Source organism: Leucopleurus acutus (assembly GCF_964270905.1).
Source record: "Leucopleurus acutus genome assembly, chromosome: 4".
Lineage (NCBI taxonomy): Eukaryota > Metazoa > Chordata > Mammalia > Artiodactyla > Delphinidae > Leucopleurus > Leucopleurus acutus.
In genome coordinates, this window is record NC_139146.1 from 19,630,745 (window position 1) to 19,648,122 (window position 17,378).

General features: G+C 43.1%; 1 protein-coding gene across 3 annotated transcripts in view; it reads left to right on the forward strand.

The window, feature by feature from the left end:
• Positions 1-464: 464 nt before the first annotated feature.
• The window catches only part of TRPC3 (transient receptor potential cation channel subfamily C member 3), a gene marked incomplete at both ends in the record, with an annotated part of 80,145 nt that continues 63,231 nt past the window's right edge, over positions 465-17,378 (forward strand). For all 3 annotated transcript variants that reach the window (XM_082838595.1, XM_082838596.1, XM_082838597.1), the window contains one exon: positions 465-676. In XM_082838595.1, coding sequence (XP_082694721.1) covers positions 465-676 — 212 coding nt within the window. The remainder of the gene's footprint in view (positions 677-17,378) is intronic.

The window sequence follows — 17,378 nt, forward strand, 5'->3', positions numbered from 1 at the left end:
TTCCCTTCCTCCCTCCCCCTCCCTCCCTTCCTCCCTTCCTCCCTCTCTCTCTCTCTCCTTCACCCTGAGTAACTGTACTGTCCTAGCAAGTGATGCTGTCGGAAACAGGAGACGGGCACGGAGAGGGCATCGCCGTCGCCGCCGCCGCGGGGCGGGAGAGCGTTTCCCAGTACCAGCGGCCCGCTCGGCCCCGGGCTTCCTCCTCACAGCCACGGGCGTGGCGGCTTCCCCCACGGTTTGATGGTGGGCGGCGGCGGCGGCGGCGACACGGCTTTGGTTCCCGCCTCTAACTGCTCGGTCTCGGGCCGCGCCGTTCCCTCTTCCTGCCTCCACGCCCGGGGCTGCCCGGGACTGCTGGAGCCGCGGAAGGTAGGGAAGGGGCGCCGCGGGGAGACCGCGCGGCGGCGGCGGTGGAGAAGGAGGCCGCCGGCCGGCATCCCCGCGCTCGGACCGCGGCCGGCGCGATGTCCACCAAGGTCAGCAAGTGCAAGGAGCAAGCGAGGGTGACCTTCCCCGCGCCGGAGGAGGAGGAGGAGGGCGAGGACGAAGGCCCGGAGCCGCAGCGCCGCCGACGGGGCTGGAGGGGCGTCAACGGGGGGCTCGAGCCGCGCTTGGCGCCCTTGCAGCGGGAACCGCACGACTACTGCCTGCCGCCCTTCCCGCCGGGGCCCGACATGTGAGTACCCGGCCGGCCCGCGGCCCGCGCCTCGGGAGGACCGCGCCTGGCGGGGTGCGGGAAGGCGCGCCCACAGCCGCCTCGCGATGTGCCCCGGACCCTCAGAGCCCACCCTCCACCGCAGTCCTATGCGGGGCGGCTCGGGTGTACGGTAGACCTAGGGCGGGGTCTCGCACCCTTGGTGCTGTTCTGTAGAGAACTTGGGGGTGCCGAAGGCGTGGCCGGGGTGTCCGTCCCGGCTCGAGCGCACGGAACAGCCCCGCGGACTGACACAACGGACGTCAGGCACGCTTTCCAGTAAGCAGACGCCTGCTCTCCAGCAACCGAGGACCGGCGTGCCCCTGCCTGTGGTCAGGGGACCTCGCGGAAGATAGACCCCGGGGTCCCGGAGCTTACCCCGGGAGGTCAAAGAAGGGGAAGGGTGCTTAGACACCGGCGCGAGCTCGAACCCCGGCTTCCTCCCGGCGTTCAGCGTGGAGCCACCCTGGGAGCCTCAGTCCCCTCCGACGCTCCCGGCCGTCGGGCGTGGGGAGAAGGGAGGGGGCGGTGTGGGGTGAAGGTTTGCCCTGTCACCTCTTTTCCCGACGGTCCAGTCACAGTTTGGGGGTAAACTGGAGCCGAAGCCCCAGCGGGTCTCCCGGGGAGAGAGCGGCCGCGGGGCGGCCGCCGGCACCGCTTTGAGGTACTTAGTTGTGGTTCCCAGGCGGCTCAGGGTCAGTAGCTGTTTCTTTTTTAAAGAAAGGTAGAGGCCCGCGCTTTAATGTGTGAGAAAGAACAACTTTTCTTAATTGCTAAATCTTGGAAACAGCCTTTAACCAGCCGCGAGACTCAGGATGAGGACGTTTTATAGGGCGCGTGCTGTTTCTTTTGTCACGTACCTTGGGCGTCTTTTCTAGGAGGTAGAGAACTTAGGGCCAGTCGTGACGGGCTGGACTAACCGCCTGGGCCGGGGAAGGGGTTCTCCCGGGAAGGGACGGAAGTTCCGCAGCGCCCCCTGCTGCCCGCAAGCTGCCCACAGGCGGGGTGCGAGGTTTCTGGGGCGACCTCGAACCGGTCGGGTCGCGCACTGCTCGGCTGGTCAGAGCCCGCACCTGGCTCGGCCGGACTTGCCTATTAAAAACGCAAATCATTGGCTGGGAGTAGGTCGTCTAGGGAAGGTTTCTGATTTAAAACGAGCGACGCTTCCTAGTGTGGTTCACTTCTTGCTGAAGTTTAGCCTGGATTGGAAATGGCCCAGGAAATGGAGGGAAAGTAGGTCCTTTCGGATTAAAGCGCGGCCAGCTCGCTTCCCCGCCTCCCTAAGGTTTTAAGACGTTGTCCATTTTTCCTTTTGCCAATTTGGTTTTTATAACCCAGCTCAACTTCTTGATTCTTTAGGTTTTTTTTTCCTTTTATCGTAAATCCACAATAAATGGGACACCAGAGCACTCTTATCTGAGAACGTAGGGGGGAGCAGAGATTACACAGTTTGCTTTTTGAAGCTTGAGGTCAATTACACAAAGCACTGGGACAAATTCTAATGTAGCCTCGATGTCTAACTCGTAAGAGAACATCTTTCCTATCTAACTTCTGACTTTACATAATTCAACAGGTAAATGTTGTAGTGTACTTATTTTGTAAAGTAAATACAGCTGGCTGAAAAGACCCAGTCATTTGAAGGCGATATCCATTAATAAAGGTTCCTTCTAGAGGTAGAGCAGCAAACTCTTCTTGTTTCTTTGAGGCCTGTCACTTGGTAACGGCAGAGACTAACTTGATATCTGTAGCAGAGATTAGCTCTTTATTCCACCTTTGAGTAGAATATGGCCACAGTTTAATAGCTCAAAAAGTAAGCATACAGCCCCAGAATGGAATTGGAGAAGGATACCCAGTCTACCAAAGCCCCAGGGTCATTTTCAGTAGGCAGAACAGAATAGCCGAATTTAACATCCAGCAGAATGCCGAGGGTAGAATCCCACTTTTACCAAAAGGATTCCTTAGCATAACCCTCATTGCTCATTTCACTGCTCCATGCTCCAGTATTACATCTGGGAATTTTAAACAGACTGACTTAGGAGGAAAAGTGTCATCTACTATATCACTAAGAAGACTTTTTTTTTAATCCTTTAATAGAACTCTTTATCCAACCATTGATTCAAAACAAAACTTCTTTTTTCCCAATTGTTTGCAAATCTAGGACCAAGTAGTATGTCACTGGCAAGATTAACTCATTCTAGAAGTTTTTAGTTATTAAATATGTCTGATGAACTCCAAAAGCATTTGAAGGCAGTTCTTATGAGTTTTAATTCAAAGGCATTTCTTAAGCGTTTACATGTGCAAAGTGCAGACTAGGTACAGTAAGCCACAAAGATGAGTACGCCAACTTTACTGCACTCAAGGAGTTTAAAATCTCATAAGGGAGAGATGGAAATGAAACTACGTATGAACAATTATGCTGTAAGTTAGAGTAAAATAAGTGCTTAAATACATACACACAGAATAGAGCTCTGATGAGTCAAGTGCAAAGAAGAAATAGACAACACAAGGTTGTGGAGAAATCAAGAAAACCTTTATGAGCCTTAAAAAGTAAATAGGATAGGAGGCAGAGACAGGATGGGCAATTAATTCAAGCCCTCCCACTTCCAAAATGCCAGGCATGTCCAGGGAATATTAATTGAGTTTTACTGAAACATAGCTTATTTGGGGCATTAATGTATAGGATCTTGTATGTCAAGGGGAGGCAATAGGGAGCCACTGATTGTTTCAAAGCGGCAATAGTTTGATCAAAGCCACTCTGAGAACAGGATGGATTGAAGTGGCAATTGGCAGAATGTGAATAAATAAATTAGGGGGCTATTGTAGCTTTCCAGGCTGAGATTAGGATCTGTAATCGTGTAGGACTGGTGGGATGGAATGGGGAGAGATAGGAAAAGAGAATACACAAAGAATCTATGGGAATTTGCAGCTAACTGTCCATCAGGGGTTTAAAGAGAAAGCAGGGTCAGAGATGACTTGGTGATTTTGATGTAGATGACTAAGATCGTGATGTCATTGTTGAAAAGAAAAGAACAAACAGAGTAGAATCTGAGTTTTCAGATAATTTTGATAGAAGTGTCAAGCAGGAAGATGCACATTTAAAGCTTGGGAGAATTTGAGCGTCTAATGGGAATTGTTATAGAGTTGTGTGAGTTCATGATATTACCCAAGGAGGGAGTGCGAAGAGAGAAACAAAGGGAGCCTGAGCTAGTTTTCTGAGGGGAACTTTTTTGTTTAGAGGGGCAGAAAGAAAGAGTAGCAAGCAGAAGACACGGAAAAAGACGAAGGAGTAGGTGGTACTAAGACAAGGCTGCCTAGAGAGAAGAGGTTCAAGAAAAGGGAAGAATTGACCCATAGTTTGCAAATATTTGGTAAATAAAGGGAAAAACTTTGTGTTTCGTCTTACTTTTAGTAAGAAGACTCAATCCTTACTCATTAACATACATGCAAGAAGTCATTAGATTTCTCAGCAGTGTTATCTTTAAGAGAGAAAGGCTTCTAGAAGAGAGGATTCTGGGGAACTCCCTGGTGGTCCAGTGGTTAGTACTCAGTGCTTTCACTGCCATGGCCTGGCTTCAGTCCCTGGTCTGGGGAACTAAGATCCCGCAAGCCTCTCAGCCAAAAAAAAAAAAATTATAATAAACGTACTTAAAAAAAAAAGAGAGAGGATTCTGTTTAGTTTTTCTTGAGGAAGTGCTGCCAAAAATTTGTCATAATTAAAGCAGTAATTTGTGTTTATATTATACCTCATGCTGTCATTTAAATGAATTAACTTGAATCACACCTCTTTAAAGCAGGTTTTCCCATTTGGCAAATGAGGAAATTGATACACAGTGAAGTTAAGTCAATTTCTAAAGATTATTTAGTAAATCAATAATACAGCTTCTGTATTCAATATAGTATTATTAACTATAGTCCTCATACTCTACATTAGATCTCTAGACTTATGCATCCTACATAACTTCAACTTTGTACCCTTTGACCAACATCTCCCCAATTTCCCCACCTCCCAGCCCCTGGTAACTACAGTTCTACTCTCTCCTTCTATGTATTTGACTTTTTTAGATTCCACTTATAAGTGAGATCATGCAGTTTTTTTCTTTCTGTGTCTGGCTTATTTCATTTAGCCTAATGTCTTCCAGGTTCGTCCATGTTGTCACAAATCACAGGATCTCCTTTGTAGAGGCTGAATAATGTTGATATTACATTGTATATATATATATATATATATATATATATACACACCAGATATATATATATATACATGTATATATATATATACACCAGATATATATATATATATATATATATATATACCACAGTTTCTTTTAACATTCATGGGTCTATGACACTTAGGTTGTTTCCATATTTGGACTATTTGCTAAGAGGGTAGATTTCAGGTTTCTTCATCACACACACACAAAATGTAACTATGTGAGAAGCTGGATATGTTAATTACCTTGCCTGCAGTAATCACTTCACTATGTACAGTTGACTCTTGAATAACCCAGAGGTTAGGGGTGCTGACTCCCCGCACAGTCTAAAATCCATGTATAACTTTTGACTCCTCCTAAAACTTAACTACTAATAGCCTACTGTTGACCAGAGCCTTGCCGTTAACATAAACAGTTGATTAACGCAGATTTTGTATGTTATATGTACATATTTTATAATTGTATTCTTCAATAGAGTAAGAGCAAGAAAATGTTATTAAGAAAAGCATAAGGAAAAGAAAATACATTTACAGTATTGTACTGTATCTATTGATTCCATGCTTATGTCATCTGTTTACAAAATGAATCATCTGTCAGTACCTACAACGATATTGTCTTATATGATACAAAACACTGCAGACATTATATGTATTATTGATACTAACACTAGACGTCAAAAATTATGTGAAAAAGAAATTCATATTTACTTGCAGGTATAATGATTCATGCATTGATAACGAAGAAGCAGCAATATGATTGCTTTATGGTAGCCTAGTGTAATCGATATGGCTGCTTCACAGTAGCCTATAAATAACGAATGAACCGTTATAAAATTCTTGTGGCATATGGTATTATTACCATGCCATATTCATAATACAGTATTGGAAACATAATTATGTTTTTTTAAAACCACTTACCTGTGATGATAGGCTGACACATGTCTTCTCCAATTGAAAGAGAGAGAGAGACGCATACTATATGGTAATGTAATTCTTTGAAAGCAAAGTTATAAAACAGTAAGAAAACTAACATATTGCTATTAAATATATTTAAAATATATTATTTAATTATTTAAACATTATAATTAAATGTCACTCACCTTATGCCTATGTAATGATAGACTAGTATCTACATATATCTTAGGCATTAATGACATTACCTAAATTTTTCTTAGTTTTTTCAATATTTCCAGGCTACAGAGTTTGCCTATGAGTTTTTTCAAATTGTCACAAATCTCCAAAACTTTTTCCAATATACTTGTTAAAAAAATATGTGTACAAATGGACTTGCACAGTTCAAACCCGTGTTGTTCAAGGGTCAACTGTATATGTATATCAAATCATCATATTATATACCATAAATATATTCAATTTTTATTTTGAAAGTTATATAAAATAAAGCCACAGAGTGATTAGAAGATTTAAAAAAATAATAGAGCTTCTGATGGTCAACTTTGTATGATAGGGGATCTGAAGATGAGTACACAATGCCTCGTAACCCAAATTGTCTACTTGGATGTTAGCTTCTATGGTACTGGCCTGTGAAAATGTTCCAGTCTAGGTTTAGCTTGGCTGTGGGATTGAGAGCAGTGCTGTGCATGTTGGCTTTTGTTTCAGGCTGGAAGTAGCACTTCCCTTCCACCGCTGGAGTGGAAGTCAGAGATTTGCCAAGTCACTGTTGATTCTCCAGGGATAGGAATTTGGACTTTAAGGACTGAAGTCAAACTAGCATTATTAAGGAAGAGGCAGGTTTCTCCATAGTTATAATTTTCAAGAATAGTACAGCACGGCATTAGACTTGAGACCTTTAATAATCTGAAACTTTGAATTATATTTTTAGTTTATCCTGTAGAGTAGCAATTTCACTATGTACAATAGAGAGTTGTCATTTTTGTTGGTTTGTTGTAAATTATTTTATATAGTTTCAAAATAATGCAAGAATATAGTTTTAAAACTTAATACTAAAAAATGTGGCTTATAAGAACAACAGCAAACCCGTGGCAGTTCCCTGATTTTCTCCTTTTTTCTGCTTGTCCCCTCCATTTCATTCCACTTAAAACTCCTTCGGGTATAGCTATCTTGTTATTCATGTTTTTAGATGTCATCAGTATTCTCAGGCAACAATTTTCACTCACTTATACCTTTTATTCTCCCCCATCCTCCATCACATGGTTTGGTACAATTTGTGGTTAATATCTTACTTAAAGTCTTCATTATTATGATCATGTAACTATTATTCACTGCTGAGTCAAGTAGTATAGTATGATTGCATTTCTTTTCTTTTATAATTAGTTGTTTTTCATGGAGTAAATATGTGTTCCATCTTGTTCTTGCCTCTTTAGCAAAACCTTTTACAGTCTCTTACTGTGTGTGTTTTCCTGAAGACATCCCTTCCAAAACCCTCTGACTTCCTTTGTTTGTGGTTTTTAATTTTTTTTTTCTTCAGGAAGCTTTTAGAATGATCTCATCATTAGTGTTGTTCTGAAATGTCTAGATGATATGCCTTGATATGGGTCTTTTTTTTCATTCAGTGAACTGGATACTTGGTAAACCCTTTCAGTATTTGGAGATTATGCCCTTTGCTTCTGGGAGGTTTTCTTGTATTATTTCTTTTATTATTTCCTACCTGTTATTTTCATATTTCTTCTTTCTTTCTGGAAACCTATTATTTGGACTTTGGATCTCCTGGGCTGATCCCCTAGTTTTTGTATCTCTTCTATCCTGTTTTCCAGTGATTGTCTTTTCTGTTCTTTCTGAGATATTTCCTTGGCTATATTTCCCAACCCTTTCACTGAATTTTTTCCATTTTATCTATTATATTTTTAATCTCTAAGAGCTCTTTTTGTCTTATGAATATTCCTTTGTTATAGCATTCTTTCTTAGTTCAGAGATGCAGTATCTTTTTTTTTTTTTAATGTCACAAGGGAGTAGGGGTTGGGAGATAATAAACCTGGCTGCTAGTATTCTGGAACTGGCCAGGGTTCCCCCCATTCTTAGTTCCTACCCTCCCCTGGACCTGGTATTCCCCCATTTAGAGAATCTCTGTTTCTATTTCTCCAGAGATTTCGTATCCTATATTTCTTATAGGGATGTGGGAGGTTTGTCACTTGATCATATCAGTTGGAGGTTAGCAATCTAGGGGGAGGGTTACTACACACCACTTACACAAAATTTCAGCTGATTCCTCCATTTTAGGCTCCTGCCTTGTCTCTGCTTTCTGAGATTTCTTTTGCCCTTAGTTTCCAAGTCTTTTCCAGTATTGGGTGGATCAGCTTATTTTTTGTTACAGGCACTCTGGTTAGACCTTCCTTCTCTCTGTTAAATCATTCACCATTCTTCCAACTTATCTCCTTTTCATATATTGTGGAGTGCAGTTACAAATACTTCTGGTTTCATGGAAGATGAAATTTGTGTTCTTTGTTTTCTGTGTTGTTTAGGGGGTAATTTTTGAGAGGTGAAGGGGTGAGAAAGGCCTTTATTCCATCATTTTGAAACCAAACATGCTTACAATCGTGTTTTAGATATTTAAGCCCAGATGAAGACAGTATTATTAACAGAACCAAGGTTGCAGAAGGACGACTATTCTTAATTATGACTGATCTTATTAGGCAAATGAAGTAGATAGTACAGTGTGATTTGAGGATCATCTGAAGTCCCCCAACTAAAATCATCTTAGAATCACACTTCCTAAATTTAACTGATGTAGAATATGATGAAGAATAGAATGTTTGAGTCGAAAAGGATTTCATCTAGTCCAGTTGAGAAACTGAAGCTGAAGGTTGACGTTGAATTCACAGCAGCCCCAGGCCTTGTGAAATCTCCAGTTTCCTTTGACTGTAATGTTTACACTGTGGCCGAGTTTGGGTTAAGCATTTCTCTCATCCTCAAAGAGATTTTAGATGCACTTACTCCTAGGAGGAGCAACACAGGAAACTAATAATTAGTATTAACTCATTTATGAGATTCAATTAATTCATCATTTCAATTTGACTACTGATGGCAGATCAACTTGAGAAAGTTTTAAACTAAGTAGGAGGATTAAGAATTGGGCGGGGCGGGGTGGGGCTTCCCTGGTGGCGCAGTGGTTAAGAGTCCGCCTGCCGATGCAGGGGACATGGGTTCGTGCCCCGGTCCGGGAAGATCCCACATGCCGCGGAGCGGCTGGGCCCGTGAGCCATGGCTGCTGGGCCTGTGCGTCCGGAGCCTGTGCTCCGCAATGGGAGAGGCCACAACAGTGAGAGGCCCACGTACTGGAAAAAAAAAAAAAAAAAAAAGAATTGGGCGGGGGTGGGTGGGTGGAGATAAGAATATCTCAAGGAACAATTGACCCCTGCCAAATATCATTTATGGTTTTCTCTTAATATCAAAGAGGTAAATGGATCCTGGACAACATCTGAAGAGTAGGTTAGACCTTTAGGAATTTTTCATTACTGTGCTAGGATAGCAAACGTCTGTCTGTTCATGTTTTCTCCTTATAAAACTTCACAGGAAATGTAATGGGGGGAAGACAACTGTTTTTGCAGAGCTCTCTGCTCTCCATAGGAAGGAATACTTTCAACTTCCTGGCTCAGGATTGATATAGCCCCCTTCAGGCAATCAACACTACGTAGTTATCAGTCTGACAGGGGAGCCAGAAGAGTGGCCTGTTCAGGGTGTACACAGAGGAATCTGGCCCCAGATAGAAGGTCTGGAGTTGGGCGCTATGGGTGCCAAATTCACACTTGTGCATAAGGGGCTCAGCAGTGACTTTATGAGAATAATTAGGATTGTTATAGCATTTTGTCTTTAATTGAGTATCTAGGTCAGGGGTATTTGTCTACACTTATCTAGTCAGAAAATTTCCCCTATTCAAAAGAAAACGCCCCTCTTTTTTTTGCACTATTCAAATAATAGGTGACTATATGAATTTGGCCCTAGACCTTTTTTTAAAAAATGAGATTTAAATGTCCACAAGTGCATGACGTGTTAAGGAAAGAGCATGACATTACTAAATATTTTACACCAGTTTTGCATTTCTAAATACATTTTGTCAAATAGGACTGATGCATATGGGTTCTCTGTTGAAAAATAGGTTGCAGGGTGATGAAATGGGAACAAGAATCTAAAAACCTCAGGCTTTTGACTTCAGATATGGATGACAATGATAGAAAACCAGATCCTTTTGCTTTTAATAACATTGGAAGTTAATATATATCTAATTGATAGTGACTAATATGTTTAAATAGCCGAATAGGAACTTCTCTTGGGTCAGTAGAGGTTTTTGATTTTATTATTGAGTTCATTTTATCTCACGTTCTTGATCAATTATAGACTGAATTTGTACTTCATTTCTAATTTCATTGTCACTAATCTTCCTGAAATAACAAAAATTAGTTTTAGAAAGTACTGAGTTTAATAAATGAGTTTGTTTTTGAAAATAAGCTTAATTATTAACTCTAAAAGCTTATTAATTCTAAGACGTATCCTCCATTTGCCCTCAGATTATCCTGACAAAATGTAACTTTATGTAAGATCAAAATCACAAGCTGTAAGACTCGTCAGTTATTTTGTGGTGTAACTAAGAATTGAATGTGATTAAGCAGAAATCTGTTTTGAAAGAAGAATGATTGTTTACATTACTTTAATTCCTGATAATTAACTTATATTAATGTATTCATGACATTCTTTTTTATAGAAGAATTACTCCAAATTCCCCTCCACCACTCTTCCACACATTATTTTATGTGACCAAGGGTATGCTTGAATCTGAAGGGGAAAAGTGTTCCCTAGGTCTTCAGTCTTAACGCTTTAAGCACACACACATCTGTGCCTCCAAGAGATAGATATTGATCAGCCACGTACTAACAGCCGGGCATATAGAGCTATAGACAGACAGTCTCTGCTCTTAAGTATGTTACAGTATTATTGAGGAGACTGGCATGAAAGCAGTTAATCACAAAACCATAATAAGTCAGCTCGATGGAGTTACACACAAAATGCAGTTCTTGGAAACAGAAACATCTCAGTTCTAGAAGGCATTTACCTAAACGCTTTTCTGGGCACGTACGTTTAAGAAGCATCACCAAGAACTCATGCAGGCAGTGGTTAGGGGTCCTCACCTCTGCTCCTAGTGGACTTTTAGAGGGAACAACACACTCTTAAAAGCTTTTTTGCTTTTCTGGTCTTAGCTGCTAAAGGGTCTCCAGAACTTTCCTGAGAGGGATGACGGGGAAAGCGATGAAGAGCAGAGACAGGAGCTTCCCTCCAACAACGGCTTCTTGTCTCCGACTGAGTCATTAGGGCATATATCAAAATTAGCAGATGTCTAATAGATTTATGAAAATGATGCATGGAGAATTCTGAATGTAACCCTGGCCAACAGAAACTCTCAGGAAATTAATTACTGTGGAGATCCAAATCCCTCCCCAGACTTAGAAGTTCTGGAATCTCTACATTCTAACCATTTTCTGGGGTGGGACCCTTTAGGCATGAAAGTGACGCGTTCCTGTTTCTGAAGCGGAGTGCCTTGTCTTGCTGCTTTGGCCGCGGTCGTGACAGCGTGTTGTCGGACTGTGCGTGGTGATGGTAGAGGCAGGCTCAGCAGCAGGTGGTGTGGAAAGCGGCGCTACCCAGAGCGCTGTCCCCGCTACACCAGGCAGTCGGACTGATTGGGCTGCCTCTCTCAAGCCTTGCACGCTGGTGCCCGTCGGGGCTCCTCAAGCTCAGAGTGCCCCGCCACTCTACTTCCCCTCCACAAATACACGTATGAGAGATTTTTCAAAACGTGACATTATCGAGGCTGTCAGATGCCCTCTCCTCATTCCGAGCACACTCACACGTAGGCATAGTGTGTAGCTGTCAGATGTCTCCAGAGGCGACCACACTGACTGACAGGTGCCTGCTTCCCTGGGGGACTGTGGGGTTTGTCTCTTTTTTGGCTTTTCATCTCTGACTTTCTTGTCCTCCGTCAGGTGCCTGCTGCTTCCCACCTTCATTACCACTTCCGATTATCACCATCCCTAATACGGTAGCTAACACGGTGGTGGCTCTCGAACACGTTCTCCCCCTCCTCTGTGCCTTTCTCACTACTTATCTTCCGCGGCTCCTCCTGCTTTGCTTGCCCTTCACAGAAGGACGGACTGGATCCTAGCCGGTGGGCACATGCGCCTCCTTCAGTGTGGTGAACTGATTAGTCAAAGCAATTTGACTGTTATTCTTCCTGCTTTGGCTCACATTGTTGGTGGTGTTTACTTTGCCTGGCTGCTGGCTGGCTTGCTAGATAGATTGAGTAGCTGCTGAATTCTTCACCTCACTTCAATAAAAGATTTGAGGGGACTTCTTTAATAATGTCCGTTTTTTGCTGAGTGCTACGGAGCTTGTGATTATAGAACCAAAGTATTCCAATACATAAGCTCAGCCTATATTTTAATAGTGCTATTTTGATTTGCAACTTGTTATTCATTTTTCTTGTTCCCTAGAGACAGCATGGTAAAATAGAGAGACTCTAGGAGAGAACCTCTGAGCTCTCACTTTCTAATTCTCTTCCTTTCAGTGACCTTAAGGACGTTAACATTCTGACTGAGTCACTTTATCTGTAGAATTAGCATCAATTGACAAGTATTTTTGAACATATACTGCACTATATTAGGCACTATAGAGGTGGCTAAGAAGTATGAAAAATAAGATAGGAAGCATGGGGCATTTATTCTCAACCAGATTTAGGGGACATAAATATCATAGGAGACAATAATCAAGGAGACAGAATCAAGGAGAGGGAAAAAGAAGTGTATAGATTTATGGGCAGACTAGCAATATTGCAAAAGGTCAGGCTGAAGTGGTCAGGAATGGTTTCAGAAAGGTTCAGAAGACAACATTTCGGAATGAACGGAACCTTGCAGGTCTTCTAGTTATTACCGTGTGAAGCCTTACCCTCTGTTTCCAGAGGTGTAATGTAAGCTGGGCCACAGAAGGTAGGAAGGATTTGAATTGGCAGAGGGCAAGAATAAGAGTATGCCCAGGGATAGAAACAAAAGGAACATCCCAGAGGCAGGTGTAGCAGGAACAAGAAACCAGAACAACTTGTATGGGCAGCATGTAGCTCTCATAACAGGCCTTTCCCCTGAGCCTCCTACCTGCTGACTAGTGGGGAGAAAAGTTGACCAAATGTTCAATCTGTGGTTTAAATTAGTTTTTAAACTTCTGTTTTTTTTTTTTTTTGCTTGCTAAACAGGCATTCATTCTCATTCAGCAAGTGAATTAAGCAATCAGTAAATTAAGCAATTAAGTTAATTAAGCAATTATGTGGGTTAATAAGAAGGGAATCCTTGACCTGCATTATCGCAGGGATCTAGTCAACTAGAACAGTGTCTCCCTGTGCTGCGAGCCGGTGTCTAAGGGACCTTTGCTTACTGATTCCTCTCTGCAATCTCCATGAGGGGTTGGAGTTTCTTTCTGGTCCGCATGGCCACCCCCGGTTCAGGGCACTCTGGAGGGATGCTGTGAGGCCAATTTCACTGATCTTAGTTTGATAATATAAAGTAAGTTTCCTTTTTAAGAAATACTGTCTCACTTGGATAAAATTGCTCAGGCTCTTGGAAAGCTGCTGGTTCCCCTGCTCTTCTCTGTAGCATTTGGGCATTGGGGGAGGGGAGCTTACGTGTCCCCTGGAGGGAGGAAAGGGTGCTATTCTCTGACTCTTCTGGTCTCTGGGCAGTCTTCATTGTCTGCTGGGTGCTGCTTGTCAGTGGCAGTAACTTGATCTTGGCTGACGTGACTTTGTCACCCAGATGTGCTCGCTGGCATATGTGGTTTCAGCTCAGCTCCCGGGGGCTACAAAGCTGGGTGCCTGCAACATCCTCTATCCAGCTCATAGCTGGTCATCCTTAGTCTGGGTGCAGGCTCCCTGGCTCTCATTGCAGGGTCCACACTACATGGAAGCTGAGGGTGGCTTGAGAAAGCCCAGACCATTCCCTACTTAACCAGGCAGGACTGTTCCAGATCTCCAAATCAAACAAGCAGGGCAAGAATCCCCCTACCCTCAGTGGTTCCTCACCTTACTAAATCCACATCTTGACTTTTACTTCCTTTCTGCTATTTCTTTCTTCTCCCAGGACAGTAAGCACCATTGCTTTGGTGTCAAAAGTGGGAGAATTATCTTGTCTGTGTGACGAGAGCACTCAGCGATCAGGTTCTTTTGGAATTAATTAGAGAAATAAAGAAACTAAGCAAATTCTTCCTCAAGACAATTTCCCTTTTCCCAAATTCTGCTTACAAAACCCCATTTTTCTTGCAAAAAAAAAAAAAAAAAACACTAAAAATTACCTTGATCTCTCTATGTGCACTCCTCCTCTAAAATTTATTTCCCCCTAAACTCATGCAACTCTATACTGCATCCCTCCCACACCCCAAGGCTGAAGCAAGATGTCCCCGAGTTAACCAGGGTCAAGATCTGGTATTTGGAAAGGCAAAATCGAAAAGCACCTTGCTAATTTTTCAAAAAAATATCCTTGATGGTATAGGATATTTTATACCTGTACCCTTTACAGTACAGAAATAAGCAGAATAATATGTTTATAAGACAGTGAAGAATGAATCTGAAGCACAGGGAGGAGAAGGTTGGTTAGGGATGGGGGGGCAGGCTGTCAGCATCCCTGAAAATCAGCTGGAGGACCTAGTTGTTTTGGTTTTGGTTTTGGTTTGGTTTTAAGAGAAGTGTGGGGCTTCCCTGGTGGCGCAGTGGTTGAGAGTCCGCCTGCCGATGCAGGGGACAGGGGTTCGTGCCCCGGTCCGGGAAGATCCCACATGCCGCGGAGCGGCTGGGCCCGTGAGCCATGGCCGCTGAGCCTGCGCGTCCGGAGCCTGTGCTCCGCAATGGGAGAGGCCACAACAGTGAGAGGCCCGCATACCACAAAAAAAAAAAAAAAAAAAAAGAGAGAGAAGTGTGACAGTAAAAGCCGAATTTAAGAAGTGCAAGGTGCTGGGGATGTCTGTGGGGATACAAAGAGGAAATCAGGAGCAGCACGAAATGCCAGGAAGCATAGGAGTCAGACAGACCCTAGGCTGAATCCCAGTTCTGCATTTTACTCTGTGTATTACCTTGGGCAATTTCCTTTGAGCTCAGTTTTCTTATTTATGAAACAGAAAATAATACCTGCTTCCTAGCAATGTTCCGAGAATTAAATATGAGAGTGCATGAGAAACAGACACATATACCAGGAACTCAGTAAAGTTTCGTTGCCTTCCCTTGTGCCGTCTCTGCCAGAAAGCTGTCCTAATAATGCAGCCGCGACGAGATAAAGATCTGGAGGATAGCGTTGGCAATGAGAATTGGAAGGAAAGGTCAGGTACAGGCAACATTCCAAAGGAGAAGCTTCAGAACTTTGTGACTGACAGGATCAAGACAGTGAGTCACAGATGACCTTGAAATTGCTAAGCCTGAATATCTAGCCTGAGATGCAAATGTTAGGAGGGGAGCTGGTTTAAGGGAGAACGTGAGTTGGGACATTTTAGAATGACCAGAGGACAGATGGTTGTACATGTGGGAGCTGAAGCCAAGGGAGAGGATAGGGCCCAGGAAGAGATTTGAATACTCAGTTGAATAGATATTTATTGAGTATCTACTCCCTGTGGGGCATTGGGTAATGACAAATAAAGCATGACCTTACCATCCAGGAATGTGGGCAGGGGTGGCCTATATGAGGGGGTATTTATTAATACTCTGTTTTTCAGAAAAGAATTTAGATAACCATAAAATAGGTTTAAGACACATGGAACACAGGATAACTGATTTAAAATCTATGTCAGAAATGATTTAGGAGAAGGGGAAAGACTGTGCCAGAAACCTGGGTTAGGATACTGATGGTAATTGAGCATTTTTAGATCTAAGCTAAATTCCTGGGTACCCTGGGCCACAAAAAAAGACAAGGGTATACAGTTCATATTATTAGATCAAGGGAAGCAAACTCATCTGGAGAGACAAGCTTCTTGATACACAATTCTAGGATGATTTTAGCACTTGAATCCTCATAAAAGGTACAATAGATACTATAATGGAAAACCTCTTTAACCCTTTAAAGGCAGTTTTGAAGGAAACATAGTAACCCTTTAAAAATATCAATCCTTGGTAAAAGAAAGAGCATGACATTAAATGGTCACTGGTGAAGGCATTTTACAGGCTTCTCATTTACAGTGATTCAGGTGAATAGCATCCTGAAGATCAAATTTTAAGTGGTAGTAAAGGGTAGGGAACCTAAGTGAATGTAAGGCTGCTTGTCCCTTAGCCTGCGCTGCTCAAACATGTTATTCCAACTTTGCTTTTGGCAGGGCCAGTGTGACAAGTGTTTACGGGCCTCTGAGCCTGGGGTCATTGATCCAGGATATCACCGTTTTTATACTGGAGGTTTCCAACCTTCAGTGTGTGCGGGAATTGCAAAGGATGCCCATTTAAAATACATATTCCAGGGCCCCACCCCTGAGAGTGATTTAGTGCATCTAGAATGGGGCCCAGAAATCTGAATTTTAACAGGTATTCCAAGTGATCTTGAGGAAGGTGGGCCTCAAGTCACACTGTTAGAAGTCAGATGAGTGGATGGCAAAGTTACGGAAACTGAGGAGCATTGCTTATATTTTTGCCTCTGAATAGAATGGAGCAAAGGATTGCCTTTGGGTGCACAAAAATATTTCTCGGGAAGAACTTTTTATCCGCTTAAGTGTTTGGACAAGTACTAGGAATCCAAAGTTTGTTTCATAAAGCACGAAAACATTTTCTTTTGCCTTAAGATGTATGGTCAGTGTCTTACTCAGCTTGGGCTGTCACGCCTAAGTACCACAGACTGGATGGCTTAAACAACAGAAACATATTTTCTCACAGTTCTGGAAGCCAGAAGTCTGAGGTCATGGTACCAGTATGGTCAGGTTCTGGTGAGTGCTCTCTTCCTGGATTGCAGACGGCTACCATCTCACTGTGTCCTCACAGGGAGGGGGTGGTGGGAGGGTAGGGAGAACAAGCTCTCTGTTTTCTCCTCTTACAAGGGCACTGATTCCACCATGAGGGCTCTACACTCATAACCTTATCTAACCCTGATTACCTCCCAAAGACCTCACCTCCACATACCATATTGGAGATTAGGGCTTCAACATACGGATTTGTGGTGGTACAGAGTGCCGTCCGTAGCAATCAGATATTACCAGCCATCCATATCAGCCATGAAGGAGCTTGCACATTGTGCTTGTAGGGCAACTGATTTAGGTCAGTGGTTCTCCAATGCTTTTACTGTCTGATGCACCCTTGCAGTGCTGAATGAGTTGACCCACTGGGTGAGGATCTAAAGGTAAGAAAATGTCTGGCAAAATGATTTTAGCGTTAGCATTACTAAGGTTAGGCATCCTCTCCCATTCACCCTCACTCTTTCCTTATTTCTCATGCCAGAGGAGATGCATTGTCAAGACCAGCCAAGATTGAGGCCATGCTAATGCATTGTGGGTGAACTGATTGTG